Source organism: Numenius arquata, chromosome 8 (genome assembly GCF_964106895.1).
Source record: "Numenius arquata chromosome 8, bNumArq3.hap1.1, whole genome shotgun sequence".
Classification (NCBI taxonomy): domain Eukaryota; kingdom Metazoa; phylum Chordata; class Aves; order Charadriiformes; family Scolopacidae; genus Numenius; species Numenius arquata.
In genome coordinates, this window is record NC_133583.1 from 52,402,835 (window position 1) to 52,428,856 (window position 26,022).

General features: G+C 40.8%; 1 protein-coding gene across 5 annotated transcripts; it reads right to left on the minus strand.

Moving 5' to 3' along the window:
* Positions 1-170: 170 nt before the first annotated feature.
* MKNK1 (MAPK interacting serine/threonine kinase 1) lies at positions 171-25,542 on the minus strand. Of its 5 annotated transcripts, none has more exons than XM_074152893.1 (14): positions 25,466-25,529; positions 24,337-24,423; positions 20,720-20,826; positions 17,274-17,372; positions 16,285-16,382; positions 14,411-14,490; positions 12,934-13,007; positions 9,440-9,544; positions 6,278-6,333; positions 5,605-5,700; positions 4,448-4,642; positions 3,646-3,810; positions 2,956-2,999; positions 171-2,023 (listed from the first exon to the last, which is right to left on the minus strand). In XM_074152893.1, exons 4-14 carry the CDS (start codon positions 17,368-17,370, stop codon positions 1,795-1,797), a joined length of 1,239 nt encoding a protein of 412 aa, XP_074008994.1. In that variant the 5' UTR covers positions 17,371-17,372; positions 20,720-20,826; positions 24,337-24,423; positions 25,466-25,529; the 3' UTR covers positions 171-1,794. The 5 variants fall into 5 exon arrangements, with proteins under 5 accessions (XP_074008994.1, XP_074008996.1, XP_074008993.1 ...); XM_074152894.1 differs by having other exon boundaries at positions 176-2,023; positions 2,956-2,996; positions 25,466-25,542; XM_074152891.1 differs by lacking the exons at positions 20,720-20,826; positions 24,337-24,423; positions 25,466-25,529 and adding exons at positions 7,535-7,536; positions 8,541-8,577 and having other exon boundaries at positions 176-2,023; positions 17,274-17,388.
* Between the last annotated feature and the right edge of the window lie 480 nt (positions 25,543-26,022).

The following is a 26,022-nucleotide window of genomic DNA, read 5'->3' on the forward strand; positions in this document are numbered from 1 at the left end:
CTCCAGAGACTGATAAAGCAACGCAGCCATAGAGAGAGAGGTATGCTTAGTCTTCAGAGACTTAAATTGCCCTAAATCTGATGCCACACAGAGAAATAAGGACGTAAGTAATTCTCTGTTTTCCTACGTCCCCAAAAATCAAGCTTAAAAAACCCACAGAACTGCCAAATCTGTTAAATCCATAACTTAAAACATTTTAATAAAAACAAAGCAAAATACATTTCATTATTCGTCCACTGGCACAATGTATAAAAACTTTTAAATAACAACTTTAATATTAGTCACAAAATACAGCATGTTGTATAAAAATACCTGTACACACATTGCTAAAAGATAACATAAAACCGCTCTGAATAGGCCATGCAAAGACATTCAGCTTTGACCTTTCAATTTCCAAGCGCCTGCTGGATCTGCTACGTTACTCCTTCTCCTTGGGAGGGTTTCGTGCTGGCACTTGGGGGGCACTCCTCCTTCCCCCCTACACCCTGCACCCAATGCCCCAGAAAAGAGCTTCAGAAATGGGCTGACAAGTTTAAGGTGCATCAGGTCAGGCACCTTCGCGGCCCAATTTTCACAGCTTACGTTTCAGAAAGTGCTCAGCATCTGTGTCCTTCTCCATGGACACCTCAACCTTGGTCACTTGAAATCTCCAGCTTTTCAGCCAGCACCCTTCCAAATGACTCCTGACCCCTGGTGCACCACGGTACCAAAAGTGGAAGCAAAAATCTAGACATTCGGCCTGAGATCACTGCAGGAGGCAGAACGCAATAGCTGCAGCACCATTTTTGTACAGAAGTACCTCTGCATTCAATATTCCTAAATTATTCACACACCAAAGTTCACCGAAGCCTGTCCATTCACATTAAGAACTCCAGGTAACACATACAAAAGGACCTGGAGAAATATGAGTTCACAAAAAGGAAGGTATAACTGAGGATAGCATTAATATAGAAAAAAAAAACCCAGATACTAAGTATAAACTGTTCTAAAACCAGCCTGTTATACTGTGCTTATCAGTCTTAAGAATGTAACTTGTCAGAGAAGGGGACACACTGGACACACACACAAAAAAAAAAAAGATGAGATGGAGTACATTTTAGTTAAGAACAAAAATATGTCAGATAAATAAGTAACACACCCTCAGCTTTCATCCCACATGCTGACACACAAACTACCAACAGAATAAAACCAACAACCCGGTCCTCTTCATCTCTACAAGCCTGAGTGATCCTTGCACCTTCACAGTATCATCCCCAATACAATTTAAGCCCAATGTAGGCAATGGAGACAGAAATCCACCCAGTCATTGTCTTCATCTCCTGAGTCCACAGAAAGAGAAGGGCGCTGCTGCCTGAAACCAGCCCCTGCTGCTGGCACCAGCAGTGGCACCTGGCAAGATGTGCCATCAAGGAGAGCAGCCGTAAGAATGGACAGACTTCATGCTCTGCCAGGCAAAGCAAGAAAGTGGGGTTTTTTCTTCTGATGTTTTCAAGTTCCCGTTTTAAAGCATGCTCTTCTAAGAAGAAAATAAGGAAAGCTTAGTGATTTATCACCTCAGATAATACAGCAGCAAACTCACCTTCTCTAGTTTAAAAAGATCAGTTAAATTATCTTAATGCACCAAATCTGACACGCAAAAAACATTCCCATAAAAACCCGTCCCCTTAAAGTTACAAGTCACATCACAAGAGCAAGCTTCTAGTCAAAGAGTCAGAAGCAGAGAAGCTTTTATCAGCGCTGAAAATCCAAGTAAGAACACAGGCTGATGCTGCCAATCCATAGCAGGAAAGAAGTTTAAAAGGCTTTATGGGGAACTGGCTGAAAGTCACTGTTTTTGGTGGCGTGCGTCATCGCTCTGCGCTTGGCGAGGCGGGACTTGGATGGAGGAGAAAGCTTCATGGAGCACACAGCATGGGCAACGTTCTCCTGCTCTGCGCTGAGTTCATTCTCGTGCTGAGACAACTGGCGGTTAAGTGCTATAGCCTCTGCAGCAAAAAGCGTCAGGTCTTTTGTGCTACTGTTCCTTTCAAAGCAAAAAGGAGAAAGCAGTTACAACATGTGCAAAGAGTCACTTCACTTGGTTACCCTCACAGCAGAATATCTATTTCCAGGCAGATTTATTTCTCCTATCAAAACATTAATGCAGCAGGAAAAACGACAGGTTAATACTGGCACCTCACCTCATTGCGAGGACCAGCAATGCATGACAAAACATCTCTGGGACTTTGGAAACAGCTGCAGTACTAATCCTCATTCTGCCAAGGACTCCCCACATAAACCCAGGAAACCACTTGAGATGCCATACTTAATTTCTACATGTTAAAAAAGGATGGGCATATGGGGCAATACTGTTGTCTTTCTTCAGAAAACTGCAATCCCACTATAATTGCACTTCTGGTTTAAGGAAATGTGCTTCTGATGGGAACAACCACCTGCAATCGCCAGCGGGAAACGTGGGAATAGAAAGAGATGTGTGACTCAGGCTGTCTGGCATATAGAATCTGCCATCAAATCACTTAAAATGAGGCTTGCCCTGCTCAGTTAAATTGATACTGTGATTACCACCAACTGCAGCAGAAGTCAGATCCGAGCCTGTGTATATGATGATTATTCACCCATCAGAATGTAGTCTCTTTGGATAACACACGCCTTTATGTCTTTTTTCCCCCTCCTGGGCAGCAAACTGCCAAAACCATCATTATTTCCTAAGATTAGCACCGCAGGAATCCTCTCCAATGCCTTTCCCACAAACAAGCAAGATTAGATCATAAAGAAAAATCAGAGCTTTAATATTTCTGATGTTCTTAACAAAATTAGTGCTCCACATTTATGAAGTTCCACTCTCAACCAGGGATCTTACCCCCTGATTTGTCACACCCTCTCTCTCCCCATTCTTTCAGTAATGATTCCTGGCCAAGTTCACAGACATTTAAAAAAAAAAAAAGAAAATACTACCTTTGAAGAACTTGAGGGGTAGGTAATCCTCTTTCAGGAGCCTGCTAGAAGCAGCAGTTAAGAAAAGTTAGTTACATACTAGCAGCTTTCACAAGAGAGAGTGATAAAAAACAGGTGACTTTTCCCAAATCTTTACAACTAGTGGATATTGCATATCCACTCACTGTGGACTTAAAAAAAATCACTGCTGATCTACAAATCACGTTTCAAAATCTACCTCCCCTCACAAGAAGATACCGCAGTTTGCAGGTATGAGACTAAAGCTTTGGAAGCTTTCCAGAGGGTCTACCCCTTCTTTCATGAACAGGGAAGACTAAAGCTAAAGAGGACACTGCTGTTCTTTTAAAACCGTACCTACCGGCACTCTGCATTACTGTATTAAAGAGTAACACAGTAATTCATGTACTGCAGTGTTTGGTATTCACAAGAAAGCCATTTAAAAATGCATAAAGCAATAATTAAAAAAAAAAAACAAACAAAACCAAACACTTAAAGCTTGACAGATTCATCCAAATATTTCCCACACAGAGCTCCAGAAAGAATAAAGCCACTGCGTATCGTTTAATTAATCAAGATAAGAGCACTAAAACACGCAATGACTACCAACAGTTCAGAGACAGGGAACAGCTTGTTTGTCACTTTGGAAGAAGAATAACCCTTTAAAAAAAAATTATAAAGATGTATACATACTCCTTGAAGCCATGAATGTTGCAAAACTTGAGCAGCGCTAAGTCGTTCTTTGGCATCACGAACCAGCAACTTTGAGATGAGATCTTTGGCCTCAGAGGATATATGTGACCAGTCCTTGTCAGGAAATTCATACTTGCCTTCCTGAATGCTCTCAAAAAGCTTGTTCTAGTAAAGGAAAAATTTCTTTCATTTAAATAGCAGCTAGAATGCAACCAGAAGACTTCTCAAGTGGGATTCTTCTCACTCAATTTTATCCACCTAATGGGGTGGGTGACAACTGAAACCATCCAGTCTCCTTACGGAGTCAATGGAGAGAGGCAGCTCCACAGAGCGATACAGCACATCCTAAGATACACATGATACACTGTGTGCTGGAAACGTCTTCCCCCCCACCCTCCCTGTAACAGTATGCCCAATGTACTGAATTTTTAGAAAAAATTAATTTAGGGCTGCATGGAGACCGTCCTGGGGCTCAACTTTCATCTGAGGAATTGTGGTGACTACCGTACACTAGATCAAAAATTACAGAATACAGGAGGATTGCGGAGGAGGGGGCGGAAGACGACGAGGAGAAATTCTGAGATCTCACATCAGCAGGAGAAAGAGACAGTTGCCAAACCTTACTTTAGAAAGAGATAGCATTGCTCAACTTTTATACTGCCACCCTTGCTTCTCAGTGACAGCTTATACTCCCAGATAACTGTCTGGGTTACAGGCACAGCTCTTCACTGTGCATTATTACACCTCAAGTTCACGAGGCAAACTACACTCTCCCACATACGCCCAGGACCTGCACGTTCACCTGGCAAACTCTGCAGACTTCTCCTCTGTCCCAGCCACAGTCCGTGCCACAGTTGCCCACAAAAGGGGGGTAACCGCTGAGCATGATGTACAGAATCACTCCCAGGCTCCAGAGATCACACCGCTTGTCATAGAACGTGGCCTCCTCTGTGAAGACTTCAACCACTTCGGGTGCCATGTATTCTGCAGAGCCACACTAGGAAACCAAATTCAAGTAAGTTTTCAAAGGGAGGGTCAAATCAAAACAAGACTCAGGTTTATCATTCTCTTTGTAGTAGGCAGCTTGGTCTAAAAGCAGAATCAGGCATCAGGGACTACTGAAGTTTACTGTTGGCTTTCACTGCAGGACTCATTTTGTTAAGCCAAATCACAACTGCTGCATCCCTCAAATGTTAAATGGAATTGTCAAGAGCTTTGAAACATTTTGTAAGCGTACTGCACAGGAAAAAATTAACACATTTCAGCTGTAACTACTACTGAGACCTAATAGAAGGCAAAAGAGTTCCTACTGTTCTTTAGCAGAGTCGTAAGCTGTTCCATATGAATCTATGATTCTTTACAGAGGGTCAAAATATTAATTTACATATTTCAGGCTTTTTAATCTTATCCATTAGTTATCAGGCTTTTTAGAAAGTAAACGAGTATATCATGGGGGGTGATTTCTATTACAGACTCCTGCAAAACTCATATTTTTCTTTCACAGTAATGTCAAAAGCATAGCACCCTAGTTTTTCAAAATAATGTGTATTATAAAGCCACACACTGATTACAGAGCTTGCACTGCACTAAGCTCATGGGTCTTGGCTACAGAACCCAAATATGGGGAAATTAACACAAAGCTAAGGTTCAAACTCAGTCCATAAGCACACAAAACACCTCCACAAAAAGCTTCCTCGTTTGACAGGTAAGAGGCAAACAGTAATAAGGTGTTACTTTCTGGCCAACAGGAGAAATAACACAATGAGTCCCTGTGCTTTTGTATATTTGTTCTATGACTGGGAAACTAAGACAGTATTTATCACACACACAGACGCTTTAAATGAACCATCCACAACTGGGTGTAGTTGCAGCAAGCCTCTTGGAAACTCTCCTCTGGAGACAAGAAAAATTGTTCTATGATAGAAGAGAAAAAGCATAAAGCCACAGTAGGTCTCTTACCGGCGTTGTTAATTCGGGAGTAGTTATTGGAGTACATGCGCTGTTCAGCTTCACCCCACTACCAAGATCAAAGTCACATATTTTTACTGGTGATATCTAAAAACAAGGACAAAACAGTAAGAGGCTCAGAAGAGCAGGTCTAATGCAATATACATGAATACGGTGCCACATGGAAAACCCCAGGACAAACCCCAAGCCTTTCTAGCAGGAGGATCAGTGAAACCCAGTCTCTTACAGGTATATTCCACTCCTTGCATTTGCCACCTCCGTCCCAGTTGCTCCCACGTCCCCAGCATCTAGCCCTAGTACTTTAATTTATTTGGCTAGGGAAGTGCCAGCACACACTGGGACAGTTTGGGAACTAAAGGTAAGATGACCAGCTGGCCTGTAAATGTTGCTCATCCATCTGGTTACTACCTCAGACCAGATGAGATGCTAAGTTGTAATTGCCGTGCCCTCTCCAGGAACAGTTGGCTTTTTATCTCCCAGCCAGATGCACACATTTTTACATCTCACAGAAGAATTCAGTCTTTTTCGGGCTACAGTTCTAGTAAATTTAGTTGAAGATCACTAATGGGTTCAAAAGTCTTCACGAAGAGAAAGAACGCAAGGGCTGTCTTTGGAAACAAAGTTAAAAAATACACTTCTGAAGGTTAAGAAACCAGAGTAGCACCTTGTCTGGAGATTCACACAGGATGTTTTCAGGCTTCAGGTCCCTGTGAGCAATACCTAAGTAAGAGTACAAACGTCTATTAGAGAAGATACTCCCCTGTTTTATTTCTCATTACCTCTCTCTATTAGAAGGTGGCCCAGGAAATATTCTAGGCCTGAGTTTGCTACACAGCCCCCCCTTAATGATACTGCAAATAACTGATTTCCAAGCGTGTTTGTTAAAAGTCACTGTTGCATCCTGCTATGTCTTTATCACCCTTAAACATACATGAGAGTCAGTCAAGCAAATAAGAACCTGCTAACTTTTGGCTTAGCCCAAATTAATTACGTTAATTAAAACCAGCTTATTAAGATGACTGACCCATAGGAAAGTTTACTTGCGTACACAGTTTACTCAAAAGATTTTTGTGCCTTCTACAGTACGGTTCTTCTTTCCAGAGAAATTGGTGGTTTGCTGAACTCCTGCCAGCACAAACAATACCTGGGTGACTCTCCCCAGAAAATACCCTGAGTTCCCACGTGAAAATATCATTCCTTTAACGGTGAGGTACAGACTTATTCCTGAAGTATAATAAAAACTAAAGGGTATGGTTGAAAATGCAGAAGAAAAGGCCAAAGGAGAACAACCAAAGGGCTTCTATGTTCATTCAACTGCTATCAGAGCAGGCAAATCCAACTGGCAAATGCAAAGTTATCTACCTGTCTAAGCAGTTCTTCAAATGCCTAAATGTGCAATTTCTAGAAGTAGTCCATTTAATATGGTCAAACTTAATGTGAAGGCAGAAAACCAGAACCAAAAAAAAAATAAAAAAAAAATCAAATGAGCAGGTTGGCTGCAATTTAACTGTACTTTAGCTTTGCTTAAAACAATTACACTCCAAGCACACTTGATGCTACTTCAGAGTATCAGGAAAAATAAAAAAATCCCACCAAATTCTAGGTAAGGGAGTTTCTAATGTCTTCTCTTCAGCATGCTCCACAAGACGTGACTTAACATTAATAGCATAGCACACATCCAAAGGAACCGGAGCTTTCATAATGATGCAGTTCATATTGGCTTATGCATGGAAATGGGAAACATGAAAAAGGAAGATGGCCTGCGCTAACATTTACAGCAAGGCTGACAAAACTCCCAACAGTTGCCTTGGCCTGCGATATGAAACCCAACAGCACTTCTTTTGTGTTATAGTTTGAATTCAAACGTCTGATTATATAACATTTTATTTTGTGGTTGCACACAGTGCTGAGAAAAGAAAACAACTGCCTTTAAACACTCCTCCAGTGGATTATTAGCAATAGAGCACACACATCCCAAGTGGGTGTAAGATGGTATTATGATCCAGCTGAGTTTTAAACTACTCCTGGCAAAAGAATTAGTTGTCCTCATTCAAATTTTTTTCAAGCATCTAGCTATAGCACTTCACTGTTAAGCTGTGCAATAAAACTGCTTTCATTTCCTGTTTACTTTAATGTTCTGTATGCTCCTTACTAATTATTTTAACGTCACACAGAAGAATCATAAAGAGAACAATAAAATGGAAGGGGATGGTGTTGTAGCCGATTCTGCAAGCCATGTCCCCACTGTACCAATTCACAGCAAACAACAAGAAAGAAAGTGGATTGCTGCTCTAAAGCCATTTTAGTGAATCACTCCCATCTTGTTTGGGGAAAGGGGAATTAAAACTACAAGCTGAGAGAGAACTACAGAAAGATATTAGCTGAGTTGATGCTAAACTTCCTTTAACAGTGTTCCTAGACTTTCAGCTGTTCAGCAACCTACTACAGCCCAAATACATCAAATAAGTATTTCTTCACGTGTTCAGCCTAAGGTTCCTGTCCCTTATTTGCACCATATCTCAAAGTCTCCTAAACACAAGTATTCAAAAAGTACATTCTCTGCAGATTTAAAATTGAGCTATCACATAGACAGGCTATGAAGATTACCAAGAATCTTAATTCAAACTAAGTTTGTTTCCACATTCAAATAAACTTGTGATAACATAGTCACAACATGTGACAAGATCACATGTTTGTTGGTTGGACTCGATGATCTCTGAGGTCCCTTCCAACCACTACGATTCTGATTCTGATCCATATTCCTCAGGTTTGCCACTTAATTTATTCCTTAGGCATTGCTACCCTTCTCTTTTTAAACGAGTTCAACCTGTCAAGATACCAATGTTGCGATTCCAACTCAAGCACATAGAAGTAAAGCCTGTAATTAAACATTTACTGAAGTGGGGCCCATAGTAAACAACTTAGACAGCAAACATAGATCTGCTGAGCATCTGTAAAACCTGACTAATCATAATGGCAAAATGAACAGATAGAAAAGTTTATCAGAACAAATTACCAATAAACATCACCTCCAATTACATGCCATTCTATTCAGAGGTAGTCACTGTAATCAAATAAAAGCAAACATTAACTGAAGCTGCTTAATCTATGCAAGACCAGATAATCATGACATAGATAGCTTTAAAATCTTTCATATTATATTCAACACGAACACATACTCTGGAATAACCATAATGCATACAGATCTTTTGAAATGAAAGAAAAGCACTCTCAAGTAGAAAAAGCTGCAGGAAAACATTTTAACATAAAAGAACTCTCTACAAACAGAGCTGCTTTTAAATCTGAGCAAATCCATAATGAAATGAGGACACTTTCAAACAAGGACTATGGTTCACTTTTAGGTCTCTCAACCCAACAGCAGGAGCCTAAATGTGGAGATCAAAAGCTACTACAAACAAAGAGGTCTTGTAAACCAGCCGAAATTCTGGATAGTTCTGGATCTACAGAGAAACAGATCTGTAGACCCAAAAGAGGAGAAAATTAAAGAGTATTAGCTCCCTTTTGAATAACCTTTACATGGTGGCTTAGGCAACAAGAACAAGCAAACAGATTCAACCCCAATGTTAATTCTCCCCAGATACCGATTTAACTTTTCTTCTTCAAAAGGCAATACCATCTTAATACAGCTGATTACTTAAACTATCACATCATGAAAATAATATTACAGAGGAAAACAGCATAAGTCATCTGGCATTGCTGTAAATAGAAATGCTAGCAAAGGCTGACTACTTACAGATAAAATGTGCTCCATAACCGAAGTATACAATATCAACTAGTAAAGATGGAGACAGCTGCCTGCTCTTACCTTTGGTATGAAGAAAATCCAGAGCAGAGGCAATATCTCTCACCACTTTGCTAGCTTCTCGTTCATTGAAGTGCTTCCGCTTTTGTATATGGGCCAGGATTGAACCTGTCAGAGTAACAGGTGAAAGGGAAAACCTTAGTATGAATGCTGCCTGGGCTGAGAAAGGGCTTTGTCAATACAAGGATAAAACAACAGCCACTACTAGTCTGCCATAAAGAGAGAACTCATCTCAGTGTAAACAGGGCCAGAAGTAGCTTAGAAAAGTTATTTGCAACTAACACTCCGTCCTAGCACATTTACATGGCAGAAACTGAAGTGTCACAATCCCACGTTTTAATATGAAAATAGCCTGAGAAAATAATTATCAAGTAGTACCAAGTATCATGAATCCATAACCTCATTTCTCATATTTTATAACAGCATTTCACAGCAGGCAACTTCCGTGGACTGAAAAAGGGAATGACTAAAAAGAAATAGGTACAACTGAGCACCTTCAATACTTAAGCATGCTGGAACATAATTTTCAAACACTGCAGCCCTCCAGTTTAAGCACAGCATGAGAGGCAATCACTTTTTACTGTCCCAGCACGACTGGTCTGTTTTCCACACTGTGAACAGTAAAGACTTGCTAATAGTACTACTAAAACTCAAACATCTAAGGATGTACATAGCACTTAAACAAAACCCACCCTCTCCCAGGTCACAGGTGGCCATGCTCGAACTAACTCTCCTCATTTTGCGCAATGTGACAATTGAAACCCTGCACTGTAAGTAAAGAATACACTATTTTTGTCTGAATACCATCAAAATAAAAAATAAAAAAACCCCAAACATTCTACCTTTAAATACACATTAAAATTCTTACTGACATCAAGGTAAGGCTCGTACACTGATTTAAGGCAAAATATGCCCAGGTACACGAAATCTGACAAAAGACCTCTCAAAGATGAACATACTGAAGGACTGGTAGCTTGCAGGCAGAGCTCCACTGGTATCCCTTTAACAAAGGATAAAGGAAAGTTTGATTCTTTGTCTTCTTTAGGTGAATTCCGTCAATATTCTCAAAAGATTAAAAATATCTTTAAAAAACCAATTAAATGTAGTCCACAGAGATCCAGGCCCACTAAATAGCCTTACTACTGACTTTCATTTTCTCACTCAGAGAGGTACACTTACAAAAGCAATCAGGCAGAGAAATTCAAGAAGTAACTCCTATTTGTTATTAGCCTCCAACACAGTAAACACTTTATCTCTCAGGTGATTTCATTTTTATTCTTCAGTTCTGGATGTGGAAGGAAACCTCCCATTCTCTATTGCAGTAATTCATGTTCTTATACCATCAATGCTGCTGCCAGTCCTCCAAAAGGAGGATTCAGAAAGGAAACAGGAGAGACAGTCAAAAAGCAGAAAGATGGACAAAAGGCTCATGGGATACGCTTTGATATGACAAGAGACTCCAGATATGCACAGATATGCTGTCTCAGATGGGTAGAGGAAGGCCACTTTGGACCAGGTTATCAGATTTCAAATACAGAAGGTTTCCCTCGCTGAAAACAACACTTTCTAGTTTGCTACAGATTTCTTAAGGGCAGAGAGTTCAAAGGGTTTTCCTGGTATAGTTGTTCTTTACAGCTTTAGAAAGTAATAACAGTTCTTGAATGGTTCCATCCCTGTGAAAATGACACCAGACTTCACAGGAAACAATACTGAGCCACCTGAAGTGCTCATTTCACTCAGCAGGTTTATTTCAGATTACCCTTCTGAATAGAGCTGATGTTTCAAACTCTCTCAGATAAGAATTATATCAATATCAACAAAAAACATATTCAACAGACTTTATATTCAGCCCACATAGAGGAATCCCACAAACAGAACAGCAGGGCACTCCTGCCACAGTTGTTACCACCTTTTCAGTATTTATCAGAAAGAAACGATCATACAGCACCTCCCAAAATGCATTTCAGATAACGAAAGGAAAAAAAAAAAGAGGAAAGGACTCTTAAATCATGTAAGTTCAGTATAATAAACTGGATTTTAATGCTTTTAATTATAAAATGCTGTCAGGCAACAATATCAAACAGCTTCTGCATATCATGGTGAACTGAACACAGCTAAAATGGGAGCAAAGCTCCTTCAGTTACCACAGCTACAGGGAGGCAAAGCAGAAAAAGGAAAACCCACGTTATGCCCCAGTACTGTAAGTAACATCAGTCTCAGACTGGAATTACTAAAGTAAGGCTTGCATTTAAGATTAATGTTCTTGGTTTTGCCAGCCACGCTGCTTACATCAGAACCTGTAGTGCATCAGAAGCTGCTCTCACCCTAATTCCCATTATTTCTTCCTTCAAACCTCCATACTTAACACTACGAATGCTGAAATTTTTGAAAGAGAAAAATAGCCTCAGCCCTACTTGACCACTGTAAATACAGCAGCTAAGAGAGGGAAGAAGGTGTAGCATCATTATCCTCTCAGCAGCCGTGCAGGTACACTGACAACCATAGTCTCACAGTCAAAGAGGAGGGTTGACTAATGGAAGAACGTGGAGATGGGAAAATAGACAAATGCAGATTCATCCCAGTTGAGCCCTATTTACAGCTAATTTGTCAGAGAAGTCTGTGCATTAAGAGGAACAGTGTTAGAGGGAATCACAATGAAATGACGCAGTAATTTTAAGGGAAGGTAAACAAAAGCTTTTACTAAAGATAAAAAAAACCATCCATGCCCTTCTTTAAAAGTTCTGCATCTATACTGAAAGAATTTGCATTTCTTGCACATATGGTTTGCTACTGAAAACTTTCTTGACCAGTGACAACAGATGATGTTCTACGGACAGAAGTACACTCCTTCAGAAACTGTTTTCCTTTGAAGGATGGGGCACGCTTTTAACTCCTGGTTTTGCACAGCCATGTAATTAATGGATACTGTAATTATGTTCAATGCAGACCAATGTTGAAAAGTCCACAAGGTGCTTGATGCAGCCTTCTTGTTCCCCAGGTGGGTGTTAAACCACATGCTTACTTGACTGGCCCTCAGCCAGCCACAAACTCCACGATCACAGCAACCTGAGGCAGAAGCAAGATGTTTTTCCCAAGAAACTCTGTGAGTTTCAGGAAACAAAGTCAATCCTCCATCAAGGGAAAATGCTACCGGAGTATTTAGATGCTGTACTAAGATCATGAATAATACCTGACATACCGTGTGTCTCCTCTTGCCTAAAAGTACTGTGACCTACTAACTATATTCCAAAGTTTCCATTTTAATAGAGCTGACATTTCCATCACTTAACTACAACAAAGGGATTGCAAAAGTATGACCAGACCCCTGAATATTCAAGAATAACCATCCTTCAAGCTTTGTATATTATTTCCTCTACTACTTCTTTGTCTTCAAATACTCGGCATTTAAAATAAGCTCTTCATTTTCTACTTTAAAACACTGGGACAAATAGGACCAAGATGATTCAATGAAGAAAGGCACAGTTACTGCACAGTACCTCCTCGCAGCTTCTCAAAGACAAGGTAGTATCTTGCGTCATCTTCAAAAAATTCTATTAACTCCAAAATGTTCCTTTAAAAAAAAAAAGAAAAAAAGGGGAAATAGAAGAAACAGGCACAGAGCGTAAATAAAGCAATGAAGAACTTCAGCATGGATAATTAAGTACCAGAAGAAACCAAAATTGAAAGTTCAATTAAACAAGTTGCTTTGGTTGCCTGTGGCATTAAAACCACATTTCCAACTCACACTGGAATTTAAGCAGGGGAAACAGGCCAACCACCAAAATCAGACAGGACTGTGAAAGAGTTCATCTTCCTGTCAATTGAGCAGTAGCTAACTGATAATAGGTTGCATTTAATAATTTAGAACATTGCATTTTTGCTGAAGGCAAGAACAACAAAAAAAATTAAACTGGCATTCTTCCTCTCTGGAAATCACAAGGCAGAACACACAAGGCTTGAAGGAGACAGGCATCTGTCAACGTGACATTAAATCCAGCGCCTTAGTTACCATTTTTAGACTGACTCCCTCCTAGTGTGCAGTGTTTGCAGCACCCCATGATGCCTTGAGAATGTCAAACGCGCAAGTTCAGATTTTTCTATAATTATAGTACACATAAAATCCAAATTCTGCATGTGGGCATGAGAGCTTGAGTTTTTCATCAGTTACGTACTGGATGACTGTATGCTGTTAAGCACACACAGAATAAAGATATAATCTGCTTCTCTATAGCACAACTTAAGACCATGAGTTCGGTAAACAAGTTTATTTTTAAATTATCTTTAAGCGTCATACTAGAAATTTGTAAAAAAGCCTCAATATAAGCTGTACAACCACAGTATAGATAACAGCTGTTGTATATATTCTAGATTAACAGGTATCTAAAGGAATAGTTTCAGAATTGGCTTAAACTGATCACAGAGCATGCTGCCACCACTGGCTGTGTAGCCTTTCCCTCCTTTTCAGTAGCAGCTTTAAAGTTGCTTCATCCTGTGGCTCTGTGAAGCCAGCACACATCCAAATGAAAACTAAATTAGTTTTTGGTTGATCCAGGAGTTCCAGTGCAAAAGCAGGAGGTCTGACACAAAGAGGAGGACAAACCATGCATGTAGGAAAGGAATGGCAAGACTGTCCCGTTCAACAGCAGCTGGTATAAGGTCAGCTTTTGCTGATGGTGAAATCACAGGGGAGAGTGTCAAAACGTTAATTCCTCATTTGGACAAAAGCCATGCATCGCTTAAGCACGTTCAGGCTACACTGATCTGGTTGCTAATTGAGTGATGCGATTTTTAATTTGTAACTATTTCCCTAACTTCCCAGGTAAGAGAAGGGTAAGTAAGTTAAGTCTTAATTTCAACTGGTTTTAAGGAGACTGCTGAAAAGGTCCTAACTTAGTCACACATAAGACGCTTAAAAATTTTAAAAGAATATTCAAGATACTTTAAATAAACACACACACAAGACTCCATACTTACTTGTTACCCTGACATTGGTACAGTGTTTCTATTTCACGAAAAACCCGACTCCGGCTATGTCCAGCGTTTTTTTCAATGATCTGTGGAAAGAGTTAGAGCTCATCTTTGAAGAAATAGTCCAGGAACTGTGCATGTGGTTCTGGAATTAGAGAACGGATCTAAAGCTTGAATCTCAGGCATGCCCACCAGAGAGAAACACTCCACCTTTGTTTGTTTGTTTAATTTCTCATCTTTCATTTATTTAGTGTCAGCAGAGCTCTGGAAGGCATTCAAAGGACAAGAGAAATGAGGACAGGAAGAGAAGAAAGGAACTAAATTCACATGTTACACAGTCACTGACCAGTTACCACAACCTTTTTCTTGCATCATTTTAACTCTGCAACGTGCAGAAAAGGATATCCTTTTGAGTTCTAACAAAAATAGATTTGAGTCACATCAGACACTGAACAGCCAAAAAGAAGAGATTTGTCATTATAGGCATTTAAGTCAAAAGTACTAAGTTCACCACAAAAGGAGTTTGGTTCATAGTGCAAACTTCATGGAGACCAAATAATAGGACCCAACATATTAAAATAAAAATACACTCAATCTCAGAGCCCTTCTGTACTGCCATCAGATGTCACCTTCCTTTATGCTCTTCTCAGACTGAAAGAGGACAAGGGCTTTCCACAGAGGCAGAGACTGAATGAGTGCTACACGAACTGAAAGCTCATGACATTACCACAAAAACTACTTCCATCTGTATCCAGTACCTGTTTCTCATTTTTACAGCCAGAGTTCTCCAATACAATGGGCAACCATTCACCAGTACTGCATGGGACTTGGTGTCTGATCACACCTAATTCATACTGTAGTGATTTGCTTATTCCAGACTTTCAGCTTCAGCAATTCTACAAAATACACACACAATTATAGCATCTATAGGACTAGATTTTTAAAGGGACTTTTGTACCTATGGTTTTTGCAAAAGATTCAAGCATAAAGCTTCCCTATCACAATCATTTGTGTTTGCAATTAAATGGGGGACTCAGAATAATCATAGCAGCCTTCCAATACCTAAATGGGGTCTACAAGAAAGGTGGGGAGGGACTCTTATCAGGGATTGGAGCGATAGGACGAGGGGTAACGGTTTAAACTGAAAGAAGGGAGATTTAGGTTAGACATTAGGAAGAAATTCTTTCCTGTGTGTGTGATGAGACACTGGAACAGGTTGCCCAGAGAAGTTGTGGATGCCCCTTCCCTGGAAGTGTTCAAGACTAGGCTGGATGAGGCTTTGAGCAACTTGGTCTACTGGAAGGTGTCCTCGCCCAGGGCCAGGGGGTTGGAACTGGATGATCTCTAAGGTCCCTTCCAACCTGAACCATTCTATGATTCTAACCACAAACCTGTAAATGGGCCCCAGCACTTAATATAATGGTATTACAGAACATTGACCTCTATCAAAAAAAAAAAAAGACAGCTTTACATGAACTAATGGCAGTAACTGATGCTCTCTGAGCAGCATTCTCAAAAGCTTGTATATTTGGTAGGCCAGGCTAGATAATGACTCAGCCTCTTCTTTCATAAGACAACATAAAAACTGGTAGGACTACAATCAAATTAGGACATGAGAAGAAAGCCTGTCCTGATATGTAACCATCATACAGTCATTTACTGTTTGTGAATCCTATCTGCTGCCGATATACCAGTTCACTCCAGAGGCATAATACTTCAGACGACAGATATCTCAGCCATTAAACAGCAGGCTCATTTCAAGCATCAAAAATTTTCTAAAAGCTTTTGCTATTGCCTACTCTATTACCAGTTTTCACAGAGATACTAGGAGGGAGAAGACACGTTACAGACGGAAGATGCTGCTTTTGTTCTGTACTTACTTTTACTGCATATTCTTTCCCAGTTTGGAGGCTGACAGCACCCTGAACTTTAGCATATGCTCCCTCACCAAGAAGCTCAGCAGTCAGCTTGTACAAGTCTGCCAAAGAAATCCAGCAGAAAGGACACATGAGCCAAAGTGTTTCAGTGAATAACATCAAGACAAGCTATTTATCCGATGACCATCCCTCATATGACAGCAACTGAAAAAATTCCCTTCGTAATGAAGACAGCAAATAGATTTATGCAGTACTAAAGCAGTGCCAGACTTAATTATGCTTCATTTTTCACTTCCCCCCTTCAAGTTCCAGGAAAATTTAAAGTAGACTTCATTCCAACATCAAAATTACAAGTTTGTTCATACAAAAAACCATCTATCTCAGCAATTGCCTCATCCACCTTCCCTGTGTTCACGTAAAACTGAGAACCAATTTTTTTTAGATATAGAACATTTCACTCCTTGATCAGAAAATGCGTACTATGCAAAAATCTACTAGCAGACATAGTGTTTTAAGTATAATTGAAATTTGAGTGTTTAAACCTAGAGGACTTTAAGGTTTAAAACTAGAAGACTGATACCATCTTGATTTGCAATGTACCTTGCTATGCTACTTGCACACTAAGAAGTTTTATGCTGGTCAGTCTTGTCACTCTGAACTGTATTTTACCTACAATGCTTCACAGTATTTGTGCTCACATCTATTCCATCAAAACATTTTGACATCAGCACTGTTTCCACAAAAAAAAACACCAAACCACCACCACCAACAAAACAAACAAACAAACAAAAAACCCCACCAAATTATGAACAGGACTCAGATTTCAACACTAAGAGAAGAAAAGGAGACTGAAGATTGAAACATGGGGGATAAAGAGAAACAGAAATGTTAACTTAAAATGTTTGCTGAAAAGCAATGCTTAGCTAAGAAAACTGAGAACAGCAGAGGGAAAACAGACCATTACAATTAAAAGCTTAGAAGTTGCCACCAACCTTCAAACTTGCCAGGGACGTGATCTGTGGCTCTGGTTCTTTTTTTCTTTTTCCTTTTCCCGCTGTCTGCTATGGGGAGAGGCTGACTGCTGACCATCTCTGTGTGGCAGAACATAAAGGTGCCTTTAACACACAATCAATTACTTTACTTTAGGAGAAAATGAACATGCTCTTGTTTCTCCTCTTTGTCACAGGCTGCCATCTCTCCCCCAAATATCAGAGGAAACCTAAAAAGACAATTTGGGTGCTAATTAACAGCTCCAGGGAGATTTGATAGAGAAATGTAAAAACAGAAGAAAATAACGATGCATCTCTACTGAATCCTCCTCTCACGGCACAGCAAGGCAAAGCATGAGAATAACCTTGTCAACAATCACCATGAGCTACCCGCAACATAACACATGCCCTGATGCAAGACAGGATTTACAGCCCTCACAATGGCACTATTCTTTGAGCTGTTCTACTGTTTTACAAGTAGATTTTTTTTCAGGCATCTTAAGAAAATGAGTTTCCAAAACAGAAGGAAGGTGCGGGGAAGTTTCAAACAACCTGGTGAAACAAAGCAACCACAGGAGTTAACAGGTCAAATGAGCGATCTAGGTCAGTTTATGCTGCCAAAAGGCCAGAAAAAAACACCAATATTTCTCACAGAACCATGATGTGCTTTTCTAAACCACAGATCAGTGGATACCTTACGCTCCAAAACAAGCAATGCTTATGGCATTTAGGTATATTTTTCCCACATTACTAGCTACAGATATTGCAAGAGCTTAGTCAGAGATAACAATTCACTGATGCAAGATAATATGGCAGAAAAAGAAAAAACACCTCCATATTCTTATGGAAGGCCTAAATAAAAACATTGCTATACGTGTTCTTTGCCAGAGGCTGCTTCATACAGCTGACCTATCTCCAAAAAGGTTAAATGATTCCTCGCTATACTCGCATAAGCACATCACCAGTCACATCCTGCCAAGGTGGCCTTAACAGTTAAACATCATGCCTCAAAGTCTTTAAGGCAGTAGTAAAGCACTGCTGAGACATTTTACAGCCAGGAGGATTTCTAAGTAAATTCACAATTAAAGATCTTGTACTACAGAAAAAAACTAAATCGCTAGAAATAGCGTAATTATGAGAACACTGCTAATGAAAGAACAGCAAGTCCTAAAAACAACGACAAAAAATTTTCTAGCAATTCTCCTTTAATAGCCTGCCTGTCACTGTTTTTAAAGTGCTCTTAAAACACAGGAGAAGCTCCAAAGTAGAAAATATTACACAACAATCTAATGATACATGAAATACTTTTCCTTTGCTTCACTGTATTTTTCTTGTCAATATCTGTCAGTAATAGCTATTATGAGTATCATTTAGAACTCACTTTAAGACATGCCATTTTGAAAGCCCTTTCTCTTTACCAACTTACTGAAACCCTTAAAAATGTATCAATCAAAGCCTCAAGACAACAGGAAATACTCATTTTCAAGTTTTAAGCAGAAAATGTTAAGAAATCATCACGATGGATGACATATGTGAGTTCTTAATTACAATAAGAAATATAAAAGCATACATTTCACCAACTTCTGAAGCAACAGCTTCTTTTTAACTCAAACTGACACACAGAGAGCTTTCTATTTTAACACAAAGAGAAGGCTAGCCTTTGATGGCAAGTTCCAGCTCTCCTCGACTTCAATTCAGCCTGCATTAGAAGTTATTTAGAACTGGGATCAAAATGACACATATGAAGCTGCTCAGAGACAGAGCTGGTCTGCTTGAAGAAGATGCTCGATTTCCAGAAGGTGTCAAACAAGTCATTTTAATGACCTGACCTTCTGCAAGTCAACAAGTCATACCTAGACAGGCTCTATTCCATTTCAAGTATTACACCGTTTCAGAGCTTGTAACAGACTAAAAATTAGAAAAAAGACAGAAGATGACTCCTCCATCTTAGAACAGCTGACATATTTCTTCGTGCTACCAGTTGGCTATGATATTTACTCTGGTGTTTAATACCTCACTACATTATTTCAATTCCCTTTAGTCTGACTCAATTCCTAAATGACAGGGAACTGCTTCCTTGAAACCAGGAAGTTCACTAGTCATGTATACAGAAACCAAATTACTGAAAAGCTAATGTTTTCAGCCTATAGTCTTGACCAAATTTGCTATGACAGGCATAAAATGTTTGCTAAATTAGGTCCTTATTACCCTTCTGGTCTGCTGCTTCACATCGTTGCATAGTTCACTTCTGTCAACACAGCTTTTCCTTTAGAGGTATCACAGCTTCATTCTCATTATCCACTTTGTTATAATGAACCAGTGTTTAAGGAACAGCTGGTATGACAAGAAAATGCCTTTAGCCCAGCCAAATGCTTTAGAGGCTTTTCAGGCTTTCAAAGAAATGCTTGTGTTTCTGTGACTGTATGCCAGAGTTTCTGATGACGCTGCAAGACAGTGTGCCTCAACCATCCAAGCAACGCTGAGGTGTTTTGCATACTGCAGGACTACCTCTCGTGACAATGACACTGTGGGCTCTGAGGAAGCTCACCCTCTCAGACAGAAAGCTCAGAGACTGGATGAACTGCTCTGGAGGGAAATGGTCCACGGACACATCAGGTGCAAGAGGAATGTCTAACTGTTGTCATTCTAAGGTCATTTTACAATGTGGCCCGAAGCGCTGAACACCTGCTTCCACCAAACCAACTTCTCCACCCATTTTATAATCTATTCTGGCTGAGTGTGGGGAGGCGGGAGTAGAACACTACTTGGTGTTCAGAGCAGACTAACCAAACCTTTGATAAAGAGCACTTCTTACATCCCTCTCAACCATAACAGAATCAGACTGTTCTCTGAGAGGCTACTGTCTGACCAGCAGTCTGACAAAAGCTGAAGAAATAGGGAACAATTCAAGTTCTGATTTGTATTTTTCTTCCAGTTAGGTTAGGACTATTGCTCACAGATAATATAACCCAGCAAAATCCATAAAAGAGAGCAAGTTTCTGTCTTAGCTGCAGTTTTGTTGGGAGTCCTCTATTTTATTACCATCGTAACTCGGTATTGAGGCAGTATTTAACATACACATTATTCAGAGCCTGCGTAGGAAGGTATAGTTACAGCCTTTCCCTTTTGTTGTTGTGGACTCTACAAAGATCTTCAAAAGGATGAAAAAAAGCACTTATCAGAAAGACGACTTGCAAACAATGCCAAGTGAAGAAGAAAAGGTACAATTACCACGTTTCACTTAATCCAGACCTTAAATCAGCCTTCATCTTGTTGCCTAACATTCCATATGCAAACATGCCAAAATCCAATATCCAGACATACCTCCCCTCTCACTCTAATCTGCTTCCCAAAGGAAGGAAGAGTATATTTAGAAAACAAGTACACACGTGTACAGGAAGCACTTGGAGAACACAATACAGATGCTTTTTCTATTAAGAAGCAGATACCTTGTTTGTGCGTTTGAATTCAATGGAAGAAAGCAGTTTAAGCAGACAGTCCAGGTACTACCACCTGCTTCAAAACTGGGTCTTGCATGAATCGGGTTGTTCTGCAGCTGAAAAGGAAGACAATCACATTTACATTCAGAAATCACATAAACATTGTTACATACATTTGGGTAGTACACAGAGTCCCAAGAGATTGCAAGAACCTGTTGTGCCAGGCTTCATGTGAGCACACAGCAAGAGCACACCCCTACATTAAGGACTTTATAACTCTTAAGTATGGAATACAAAATACGACGTTATTCCCAGGGCTCCGGTCATTTCAAATGAAGAGAAGACCCCCTTGATACAGTCTTGCAAAAAAAATGGAGGGATTTATGGTGTTCATTAGTTCTTGCTGTGGTATCATTGGAGAACCGTAACACATTTAGATATAAAATACAGAATATTACTCTTAACAAACAAGAATTATCATACTCCTAACATAGATCAACACTCTGCCAAGGTAGAGCACCACAACTACAGCCACAACAGCACCAAGTTAAAGCATATCTTAAACTGGTCTTGAAGGCAGCCAAACAGGCTGCAACAGACCAGGAGCATGAAAAAGCATTTCCCACACCTGAAAATCTTCTCCTGAGAACACGTACTGAATTCACTCCTAGCAAGCGGCAAACAAGACTTTGATGTTCAGGCAACACCATCGGAAGAAAAGAAGAATCAGGAGCCTCAAATAAAGCCTTCTGTGGTTTCACAGAGGATAGCCACAACCTGGAATTCAATAGATGAAACAAAACTCAAAAGCTGATGTGCTGGCACAGGATGTTTTCACACCACTGAGGTGGTACCTAAACCGCTGCAATTACAGAAGTATCACTGTTCCACAGATACTGCAAAAGCAAAGGCTTTTTATTCAGACCAAGTAAAAGCCCACCAAGATCTCTGATGAGGCTTCTCCAATTGAGATTTAAAAATATTATTTTGACTAACTGAACAACAGGCAGACCAGTCTGCACCGCCTGAACAGCATCCAACTTCTCTGTCGATTTACACTTATTTTCAAAACCATTGTTTACTTGTTCAAACAGCTACAAACAGATTTAATAAAATAGTTAGGCATGAGTAAGTCCCTCGATTCCACAAGCATAACATCCCTGTGACTCTCAGACTTTAAATGTAAAAGTGTGTGCTCAAAACTAAAAAAAAAAGTTAAGCCACTTTAACATTTCAGATATCCAGAGTTTTGCACAAAGAAACAAAATGGAAACAGATTTCAGCCTCATCTTCCTCCCAACTCAGTTGCTCATATCATTCTTGGATCTCTCCTTCTCCAGAAACACTTTGATTCCTGTAGATTTGGCTCATAATGAAACAGGACTCACACAGCTGGTGGTGATTCTGCCACAACCTGCTAGTTGCAGAAAGCTCAGAATAATCAAAACTGCATTTATAAAGTGACTACACAGTGATTAATTGTGCTTGAAACATTACAGATCAAGAGAAACACAATCTGAAAAGGAAGGATGCCCAATTCTTTAGGACATCCCTGTGTCAAGTCCAAAGGCAGATTATTTTAATACTCACTCTGTATCGCCTTAGTAAGAATATTAATTTAAAATTTTAAGAAGTGAGTATTCTTTACATTCCTCTTTAGAGTAGTTTGCCATAATTCATTCTTAGCTGTCAGTTACCTTCTCATCCCATCTACAAGAAAACTTTTAGTATCATTTAATTCATTAATCTGAATTATCCATGAAGGAAGAGGAACTTGAAAACATTCCAACATCTTCCCAGTAAGATTCAGGAGCATTAACATTTTAAAATGAACACCCAAAACTCCACAGGAAGCCTGAGTGATCTGATTTCATGAAAGAGCAAGTCTGAGAAAAATTATCAATTCTGCTTTGCTGCAGACATTCCTGTAACACCTACACAGCATAACAGCTGACACCATCCTTCAAAAATCCTTTGCTCTGTAGAAAAGGTTACAGCAACCTTTTTCTTTACCTCTGCGATTCCCTTCTGTCACACTTTTAGAAGACCAGAGTCACCTTATCATCTGTGTACGCAAGTTGTGGAGTCTAACTTTTTGTATTCTCAGCTAACCACTTCCCTTGCAAACTAAGCACGGGTTTTCTGAGGTTCTGAGTCAAACCCTCCAGCAACGGGTGGAACTCTGCAAGATAGCACATAAAGTTATTTCAAATAGATTCCTCCCACCCCAATTTATTACTTCACCGTGATTACTACTGGGGAAGCAAAGAGAACCTTAATGGAGCAGAGAGCACACAGTATCCCTTTCCCTCTCCTGTTGGGAGAAAATAGTGTCTTTCAGCACACATGCTGTAGACACGAGATCTGCTGAGGTTCGCCTGTGTTCATATAGATGCATATGCATTTCTTTAAAAGCACTATTTCTCATTCAGAATGACAGCAAAAGAACTGTTATCACACCACCCACCTCACCCCAGAAAGACAAAGGCAAACTAGACATGAGCATACTGACCCTGCTATGAGTTAATAAGTAAGGATAACAAATGAGACTGAAAGTGGCTTAAAAACACAGAGTAATCTTTTTAATTTCTTGCTGTAGGACAACAGGCAGCCACATAGATGAGAGGACAAAATAGGGTGCATTTCATGGGGCTAACAAATGCAAATGGTAAGCCTTGTTGGGAACAGCATGGCATACGCACTGGTTATTGCACTAAAGACCATCTTCCCTCCTTCCACATACAGTAGTACAGGTACAGCCAAATGAGATATTTAATGTTACTGACCACTGGCAGACAATTCATGTTTAAGGGTTTCCATCACAGTGCAAAAACCTTATTTTAAACTCCAGATCACACACGTTCTAAATGACAAAAGTCCTTGCAACAGTACTTTGACTCAACTACTCCAAGTTTCTAACCCCTAGAGCACTTTTAAATTAAGAAGATATGCAAGGCAAGTAAGTTCTGAGGGCCACTTACTAAACACTAAGCTGCTTACTCTCTTCTGCATCTGATGGCATCAACAACTCTCAGAAGACTGTCTCTGCATCCCCAATTAGCTCCTCTAACCCCACTCAGCTCCCCTGCTAGTTTTCAAGTCTAAACCAAAGAGAAACAACTTCTTAGAAGACAACATTTAATTTCAAACAGATACAAGATAAGCACTTCCTGCTCTTACCCCACACCCCACGAATAATCAGATAATAATATTTGTCACTGGAAAAAAAGCTACACAACATACTCCCATATTAGCAAGCAGCCTTGTTTGGAAAGGTTAATCTAAGCGTGTTTTTAAAGTTTGAAGCAAGATTGATTTTTCTTTCTTTTCCCCTCCTCTGTAGTTTCAACTCTAAAATTAAGTCATTAAACTCCATTGCATCTTCACATTTGATGTCACGTAAGATTTGTACCAGCATTTTAACTTTTGTTACCAGGAAGGTACTAAAAGGTGAGATGAAATTCCTCATTGCAGTAAATACCTTTTTTGAAAGCATTAGGAAGTACTGATACAGCATTCATACCATTAAATAATGTCACAATGGACAATACTGAATGTCAAGCAACTTTCAAGCATCCAAGGCACCCAAATCCACTCTATCTGCTGCCAATACCAAAACCAATTACCTTGAGAACTGCAGTGGAAGAGGTTCAGCTCCGCAAGTGTGTTTTGCCTTGCTTCTATCCAGCGCTTGGAAGGCATGAAGAGGAGCACTGTTTTGGAAAAAAAAAAAAAAAGCCAAACTGTAGTTCTTCAAAGTTTTCAGAATATATGCTAGTCTTTCCAAGCTAATTGTGGGGCATAAATTTGTGTGATAAAGAGGCTTTTACAAGCAGTAAGCTCATAAAACGAAAAAAAAAATAAAAAATCTAAAGAGTGGTTTAAGTTGACACTTCACAAACAAGTGCCAATGGTGTCTGGGGAATAGACTGACTTTTGGCTATCACACGTACTGCTTGAAGCCAGCAGCCACACTGTCACCGGGGCTGTTCCGCTGCTCTTCCCTCTGAACTGCCTCAGAAGGTCACCCTGGTCAGGCCGACAGATACCACAGAGGTGAAGTACGGATTAAATCTAGATAGACTTGCAGTGTTCCCAGGGGTTCATAGGTCCCATCATTTCATGACAGATGGAAAATACAAGAAGAACTAAAAGAACACTTGTGATCAAATCTAGGAATTTCACTGAATTTTTTAGAGTTGGAAGGGACCATAAAGATCATCTAGTCCAACTCCCCCGCCGAAGCAGGAGAACATTTGCCTTTGCGCACCTTCCACTCCAGCAACATTCTCACTAGAAAGCAGATGTCGCAGGAGTTTATAAACTTACCACTCTTTATTAAAAAACGCACTATGTATTAAATACAGCAGTTTAAGCCTTCAGGGAATAACTAGCAACAAGCAACTCCGACGTCCTTCGGAGAGGGCCCCGAGACTCGAACCTGCCGGCCGAAGGCTGGAGGCATTTTACCGCCTCCCAGCTGTCCCTAGCCCCCGGCACCACCCCCACAAACCAGGGCCGCCACCGCTCCCGGACTTCAAGCGTTTATTCCTCCACACGCCCCGGAGGAGCCCGGGCAAACCCCGCTGAGGGGACCCGCGCTCGCAGCGGCTCTCACAGGCAGAGACCTCTCCCCCCCCTCAAGGCTCCCCTCAGTTGACCGAGTCGGGGAGGGCGGCGAGCCGCGTCTCCCCCTCGCCGCCACCGCCGCCACCGCACAGCCCTGAGGGAGCGCCTCAGCCCCACCGCCCTCACCTCCATGGCGGCCGCCGGCGTCCCTCGGCGGGGGCGGCGCCGGGCCGCCCGCACTCCCGGCTGCGGGCTGTGGAGAGGGGGGAGTGCGCATGCGCACGGCACCGCCCCGTGTGGGCAGCGCGCGCCCACCCCTACTGCGCATGCGCGCGATGCGAACTCACACACACCCCCCGGGGGTCGCAGCCCACCGGGCGCGCATGCGCAATGCGGGGGGAGAGATGGCAACTGTTACGGGTCAGCTCTCAGGCGACATTGATGGGAACATTATAGGGGGCATTGCTCCCCAAGCTAGGCTGGCAGCTGGCAGTCTTCTTCACAGAAGAGGGGTCTGCACCTGGCCGTGTCCCCACGCGTGGCAGGAGGGTGCAGGGCCCCTCAGGGAACCTCTGTGGTAGCCTGAGGCCCAGAGCCCGGCAGCCGCCATCTTGTATTGCGGCCTCCCCATCCCTCTGCAGGGCTATCAAGAAGCGCTTGTGGAAAAGCCACAGTAATTAACAAAATTCAGCGTATGCTGTTCAGGTGATACCTTTGCAAAAAAGACCCTAGTGAGTTAAAAA

Coding starts and splice junctions, on each gene's coding strand:
- MKNK1 (XM_074152891.1), bottom strand. CDS start 17,388: ATGTTCTGCCACACAGAGATGGTCAGCAGTCAGCCTCTCCCCATAGCA. Junction 16,383..17,273: donor CGTCCCTGGCAAGTTTGAAG/GTTGGTGGCAAC, acceptor TTTCTTTGGCAG/ACTTGTACAAGCTGACTGCT. Junction 5,701..6,277: donor TGTGTGAATCTCCAGACAAG/GTGCTACTCTGG, acceptor CCTTGTTTTTAG/ATATCACCAGTAAAAATATG.